We start from the raw sequence: 8011 nt of genomic DNA on the forward strand, positions 1-8011 counted from the left end.
CTCGAAATCAAACCACAATACTAATTTCGAGCAAGCAGCAGCTAGCACATACCCACTTGAATAATTGACAAAGAAAGGAATCTAGGTACGTGATCTCCACAACCAAACATCAGACAACTTCAAGGAGACCGTGTCCTCCTCTAGCCTATACTATAAATAGGATAGACATAAGCCCTTTGCTTCTCACACCTCCCATAGCTCAAGCACCAAGAGTATCTAGCTAGCTAGGCAACGATGGGGCAGGACAAATCAAAATAATACTAGCTGTAGTCAAGCTAGATAATTACATACAAGTGGTATCATTTTAATGCCTTGTGCAGCTTTTGAATGTTATATTTGAAACATTGACAATGATGAGGGACATGCCCTTTTGATTGGTACCCTATTTATGCTCATTCAACCAATTTGAGGATGCCCTAAAAATACAAAACCAAATAGTACGTAAACAATTTCTGGAGAACCAATGATTTTCCCTCTTAGACTAGAGGGTGGAGATAGTGCTGCATATATCCATTTATACGGAGGTTTGAACATGCCAACAGACGAAATGGACGGTAAGACAGTGTCCCCTATGAAAACAGAAGTAACTAAAGACTTTAAAGTTACATGTATTTAATTAAGAGTACCAATCAAAAGAGTGTGTCCCTCATCATTGTCAATGTTTCAAACATAAGATTCAAAAGTTGCACAAGGCATTAAAATGATGCCACTTGTATGTAATTATCTAGCTTGATTACAGCTAGTCTTAGTTTGATTTGACCCAGAATTTGGTGGAACTACATACCAATATAAGATTGATTGACCTTCCAAATTCTGAAGGAACACAATTTTAAAACCAGGATAGGTCCAAAAGGAAAGTACTATTCAAAAATTTAGAGATGTGGATCTTGAAGAGAAAATACTTACTGTATTTATTTGGTGAAGATAAAAATTGGTAAACAAAAATTGTAATCTTCATACTTTTCTTTCAACAGGCAAAGAGGCGTGTCTAAATAAAATGATGGGACTGAAACGCGAGGTCAAGCACCAACCAGAATATAACTCGGTTCACGGCCTCGGATTCCAAATTCGAAACAAATCTAAATAAGAGCATGTAGTTGGTCATCTATCTATCAGAGAACCATGGTATACCACACTGGATGTCATGGTTGACATCCTTGCCAACAAAACTTAGGATGCCTCGAAATCAAACCACAATACTAATTTCGAGCAAGCAGCAGCTAGCACATACCCACTTGCATAATTGAGAAAGAAAGGAATCTAGGTACGTGATCTCCACAACCAAACATCAGACAACTTCAAGGAGACCGTGTCCTCCCCTAACCTATACTATAAATAGGATAGACATAAGCCCTTGGTTTCTCACACCTCCCATAGCTCAAGCACCAAGAGTATCTACCTAGCTAGGCAACGATGGGGCACACAAAGGCAGCAGTGCTAGTGGTGGTGCTCGCCGTCGCCGTGCTTGGGCTTGCCACCGATGGCCAGGCGCAGCTGCAGAACGGGTACTACACGGGCAAGTGCCGCGGCAACGACGTGGAGGCGGTGGTCCGGGGTATCGTCAAGGCCCGATTCGCCCAGGACAGCGCCATCGTCGCCCACTTCCTACGCTTGCTGTTCCATGAGTGCGGCGTCAATGTATGCGTATATTATGACTTTATGAGCTTTTGCTAGCTAGAGCATGATATAGTATATACCAATGTGCCGTTTGATTCATACGTGCGCACCACTAATTCTTCTACTGCACATCCACAGATAGATAGACTAACTAATCTGTTCTTTTTTGGAAACTGAAAGCTAATTTGTTTGACTATACGTGCGTAGGGCTGCGACGGCGGGCTGCTGATCGACGGCCCCGGAACAGAGAAGACGGCAAAGCCGAACCTGAGCGTGAAGGGCTACGACCTCATCGCCACCATCAAAATGGAACTTGAGAAGCGGTGCCCTGGCGTCGTATCCTGCTCCGACATTGAGATCCTCGCAACCAGGGACGCGGTGAATGCGTCCACGGGACAAGGATACGCGGTGCGCACCGGGCGCAGGGACCGCCGGCGGTCCATAGCCACCGACGTGAAACTTCCGGGGCCAGATTTCACGGTTCTGCAGGCAGCCGCTTTCTTCGGCACGCTCGGCCTCAGCTCGGACGACATGGTCGTTCTCCTGGGCGCGCACACGGTTGGCGTCGCGCACTGCAGCATGATCAAGAAGAGCCGTCTTTACAGCTACGGCGGCAAGGCCGGTGCAACGGACCCGAGCATGGACCCGGAGCTAGCGTCCATATACAAGACATACGTGTGCCCCAACACGGCATCCTCCGACAACAACATCGTGTTCCTGGACGACCGGTCCAGCGCGTCCAAGCTGGACAACAGCTTCTACAAGATGCTGCAGCGTCGCCGCGGCGCGCTCATGGTCGACCAGAACCTCTACAACGACGGCTCCACGCGCTGGATGGTCGACAGGCTCGCCAACACTGACCACTTCCGCTGGCTCTTCCCACAGGCGCTCGCCAAGCTGGGGGAGGTCAACGTGCTTACCGGCACACAGGGAGAGGTCCGCAGGGTCTGCAGCAGGTTCAACTGATGAGATCATCATCGTTTTCTGCTGAGACATCAATTAATGGTGTGCCTGTTGTGTTTATTTCCGGTCGGATTGGTGGTAATTTTTTCTCCCTTTTTTGGTTTTGGTCGGATTCATCTCGATGTACTCTGTTCTGACCGAACGTTCGATTCATTTAATTTGAGTTCCATTGAATAATTTCTAATAACATGAACGATTGAGATCAACAGCAACATAATTGATATTATGCATATATACTCCCTCCATACCGAAATATATATCGCTGGAGAAGTTGGTTGCTTCAACGACATATATTTTGGTACAGCGGAAGTACATTTTAGTCGCATAGTACATTATGTTTCTGCTTCACGAATATGATATTTTTTGGACATTTTTAATAATAACAAGATTTATTCCTATTTTGGCATTTTCGATTTCAGGGCTTTTAGCCCCGGTTAGTGAAGGACCGGAGAAGCTTTCTGGTTATGAATCGGGTATAGAACCCATGGGAGGGGCTTGGGTACAATTCCGAATATGCTATTATATGTTTGCGCTCGTTTTTGTTATTTTTGATTGGGAAACCGTCTTTCTATACCCTTGGGCAATGAATTTCGACGTACTGGGTGTATCCATTTTTATAGAAGCTTTGGTTCTCGTGCTTATCTAGTTGTTGGTTTAGTTTATGCACGGTGAAAAGGAGCCTTGGAATGGTCTTAACTGAATATTTAGACAAAAAAAGAAGGAACAGATTCTATCGAGACAGTTATGAATTTGAATTGAATTAAAGGGCTTGCTTTGACCCATAGGAGTAGGCAACCCGTTCGCTATCCTTGTTTCTATTTCTGTTGCATTCTATCTCATCGTGTCACATTCTGTTCTACGATTCCACTTCGACAAAAGGAAAGAGCATACCTAAGTTCAGTAGCTTTACGTCCACTATCCCGATCATGATTTTCCTACCCTCGGGGGGGGGGGGGGGGGGAGTAAAGGCCCTTCCCGCTTTTAAAGCCTGTGGGCGAGGAGGGATTCGAACCCCCGACACCGTGGTTCGTAGCCACGTGCTCTAATCCTCTGAGCTACAGGCCTAGTTGTCTCCACTGGATCTCTTCCTGGGGGTACCCCTTCATTTCAGATTAAGAAGATGGGAAAGCGCCTTTCTCTCTATAAGAACAGTGTGTTCCGAGGTGTGAAGTGGGAGAGAGTGGATGTGATGATTGATGTTTTGAATAAGACGACCTTTGCATAACAGACTTATCTAGTTGGTAATCATGGTGCTTCTGACATCAGTCATTTATGACTGTTCATCTGCATCTACCGCATGACTGGTGATTGTGGTGTTGCAAGAGACCTGTCACTCTGTTTCACGCTTGCAGAAAAATCCTTTGGTCTCTCGAGAGCAGCCCCTTAGTGGAAACACAGCGCGCGGTCGCACAAGCTTCCTTCCGGTCGTGATAATTCTGATGTGTAGCAACATAGCAGCGGTTATTACAGATCATAATTGGCGAGGGAATTCTCAATGCAAATAGACATATATAAGATGATCATACAAAACCATTCAGTTTTGTTGGTACATAGGAACAATATCACGGAGGACGGTTCTTCGGTGCTCGAGCTCATCTGCTCCTATGGATGGACATTAATTTTTTTTAAATAGCAAACAAAATAAAAAGAAGTTAATTTTTTCGCATGAAGAAGTTGTATATGTGCTGCAAAATGTCATGACGATATGAAATGGGGAGAGCTCTGAAAATTTTGAAGCTTTGAGAAACGTTCCAAATTTTGATTTTGGAGCACTGATTTTTTGTCCTGAGCCTCACCTATGTTATATGGTCATGAAACTTTGCACACAAAGAGAATTTGTTCATGTTTCATGTAAAAAAATGTTTCATATTTTTATTTTACTGTTCATCAATGAGCAGATATGATTAGCAGCAGATTTCCGCAATATCATGCGATTTCATTTAGATTCTTTCCCTATGAGCACACATTTATAGATGCAATGGTTGGCAAGTTTTAACCACAAACTTGTCTACTCTTTTTAGATCATACGCGTATGCTTCAATATAAACTAATCCCATCAAACGATTTCTTTCATTTGGGAAACATAATTTTGAACTACACGCCAATGATGAATGGACACCTTGCAATGTTCATATATGACTGGTGTTAAAATAGTTCACGCCGTCTAGTAATGTATATACATGTTCTTGCTTAGATTTGTATTGAATTTGGAATCAGAGGCCATGAATTGATCTGGCGTTGACTTCTTGGAGCATTCGAGTTATTCTGGTTGGTGCTTGATCTCGCGTTTTGGTCTGTTGAAAGAGAAGTACAAATATTACAGTTTTTCTTTACCAATTTACCTTCACCAAGTAAGTACGGTATTTTCTCTTCAAGATCCACATCGCCTCCATCTTCAATCTAGATTTTCAATAGTACTTTCCTTTTGGATCAATCCTGGTTTTAAAATTGTGTTCCTTCAGAATCTGGAAGGCCAATCAATTGTATATTGGTATGTAGTTCCACCAATTTCTCGATCAAATCGAACTAATACTAACTGTAATTAAGCTAGATAATTACATACATGTGGTACCATCTTAATGCCTTGTGCAGCCTTTGAATGTTATATCTTCACAATGATGAGGGACATGCTCCTTTGATTGGTACTCTGTATATGCTCATTCAACCAATTTGAGGACGCGCTAAAATAAAAAGCTAAATATTACGTAAACAATTTTTGGAGAACGAATGATTTTCCCTCTTAGACTAGAGGGTTGAGATAGTACTACATATATCCGTTTTTATAGAAGCTTTGGTTCTCGTGCTTATCTAGTTGTTGGTTTAGTTTATGCATGGTGAAAAGGAGCCTTGGAATGGTCTTAACTGAATATTTAGACAAAAAAGAAGGAAAAGATTCTATTGAGACAGTTATGAATTTGAATTGAATTAAAGGGCTTGCTTTGACCCATAGGAGTAGGTAACCCGCTCGCTATCATTGTTTCTATTTCTATTGCATTCTATCTCACCGTGTCACATTCTGTTCTACGATTCCACTTCGACAAAAGGAAAGAGCATACCTAAGTTCAATAGCTTTACGTCCACTATCCCGATCATAATTTTCCTACCCTCGGGGGGAAAGTAAAGGCCCTTCCCGCTTTTGAAGGCTGTGGGCGAGGAGGGATTCGAACCCCCGACACTGTGGTTCGTAGCCACGCACTCCAATCCTCTGGGCTACAGGCCCAGCTATCTCCACTGGATCTCTTCCCGGGGGTACCCCTTCATTGCAGGTTAAGAAGATGGGAAAGCGCCTTTCTCTCTATAAGAACAGTGTGTTCCGAGGTGTGAAGTGGGAGAGAGGGGATGTGATGATTGAGGTTTTGAATAAGACGACTTTTGCATAACAGATTTAGCTAGCTGATAATCATGGTGCTTCTAACATCAGTCATTTATGACCATTCATCTGCATCTACCGCATGACTGGTAGTTGTGGTGTCGCAAGAGACCCATCACTCAGTTTTAGATTTGCAGAAAATCCGTTTGTCTCTCGAGAGCAACCCCTTAGTGGATACACAGCGCGCGGTCACACAAGCTTCCTTCCAGTTGTGATAATTCTGATGTGCAGCAACATAGCAGCGGTTATTACAGATCATCATTGATCGGATTCATCTTGATATACTCCGTTCTATCGATTCATTTAATTTGTGTTCCATTGAATAATTTCTAGTAACATGAATGACTGAGATCAACAACAACATAATTGATATTATGCATATATACTCTCTCCGTACCGAAATATATGTAGCTGGAGAATTTGAAATATAGTTGCTTCAACGACATATATTTCAATACAGAGGGAGTACATTCCAGTCACGTATCTCTACTATATAAAATACTTAGCTAGTTGGTAATCATGGTGCTTCTGACACCAATCATTTATGACCGTTCATCTGCATCTACCGCATGACTGGTAGTTGTGGTGTTGCAAGAGACTCGTCACTCTATTTCACATTTGCAGAAAATCCTTTGGTCTCTCGAGACCAGCCTCTTAGTGGATACACAGCGCGCGGTCACACAAGCTTCCTTCTGGTTGTGATATTTTCGATGTCTGGCAACATAGCAACGGTTATTACATATCATAACTTTTGAGGGAATTCACAATGCAAATAGACATATAAAAGATGATCATACAAAGCCATTCAATTTTGTTGGTACATAGGAACAATATCACATAGGACGGTTTTTCAGTGCTTGAGCTCATCTGCTCCTATGGATGAACAGTAAAAAATTTAAAAATAGCAGACAAAATGAAAAGAAGTTAATTTTTTTGGCATGAAAGTTGAACAAGTTGTCTATATGCCTGCAAAATGTCATGACGATATGAAATGCGGACTGAAAAAATTGAAGCTTTGAGAAACGTTCAAAATTTCAATTTTTGAGCACTGATTTTTTGTCCCGAGCTTCACCCACTAGTGCAGAACCGGGCAATAGCACCGGTTCGTAAGGCCCTTTAGTGCCGGTTCGGTAACCGGCACTAAATTGTGGGCACTAAAGGCCCCCCCCCTTTAGTACCGGTTCAGCACGAACCAGTGCTAAAGGGCAACCACGTGGCACGAGCCAGCTTCGGGGGCAGGAAGCCCTTTAGTACCGTTGGTGACACCAACCGGTATTAAAAGGTTGGGGGGGTTGGGTTTATGATTTCTTTTTCATTTAATTTTGTGTTTTCCATTTAATTCTTTTTCGTTTGCTGGTATTTTACGATACTACATATTGTACACGTTATGCATATATATAAATAGAATTTCTAGTAGAACCGGTCATTATATATATCTACAACCACAATTAATTAATTCACACATATATACACACATGTATATATATACACACACACACACACACATACACAATTAGCTAGCTATCTATAATTTCTCCTAATTGGTGCCTTCGGAGCCAGTGGCATTAGCCTAATTGGTGCCTTCGGAGCACGATAACAATTGGAAGTGGTTCATGGGGGCGGTAGCGGGTAATAGTATTCTCCTTTGCGATCTATGACCTGGTCGAGCAAAAATCCCGCTATTTCTTCTTGAATTGCTTCTATGCGGTCCTCTGTTAGGAGCTTCTCCCGCACCTCTTTGAACTGTTAAGAAGGAGATTAATATGCATGTGTATTAGTTGTGTGACTAGATATCAATAATGGTGTAAAAATTGTGAATAGTATTCTGACAAACGTACCCACTCCTGTCTTTGAGATCTGCTCCTTTCGGACGCCATCATGCGAATGTTCTCGCAAACGTAGTATGCACACAGATTATTCCCCGGCGCCTGCTTCAGGGCCTTTACGAGAATGAAATTTGATCAGATAATAATTAATCAAGCATGATAAATAAAGAGATGGCAGCTAGCTAGTACTACTTAATTACTTACCTGGGGTCGATACCATTTCAGATTTTGTTTC

The 8011-nt window shown here is 42.5% G+C and overlaps 1 protein-coding gene across 1 annotated transcript; it reads left to right on the forward strand.

The window, feature by feature from the left end:
* Positions 1-1413: 1413 nt before the first annotated feature.
* LOC123107866 (peroxidase 57) lies at positions 1414-2583 on the forward strand. The gene is made up of 2 exons (XM_044529768.1): positions 1414-1638; positions 1825-2583. Exons 1-2 carry the CDS (start codon positions 1414-1416, stop codon positions 2581-2583), a joined length of 984 nt encoding a protein of 327 aa, XP_044385703.1.
* Positions 2584-8011: the final 5428 nt, after the last annotated feature.

This window comes from Triticum aestivum, chromosome 5A (genome assembly GCF_018294505.1).
Source record: "Triticum aestivum cultivar Chinese Spring chromosome 5A, IWGSC CS RefSeq v2.1, whole genome shotgun sequence".
NCBI lineage: Eukaryota > Viridiplantae > Streptophyta > Magnoliopsida > Poales > Poaceae > Triticum > Triticum aestivum.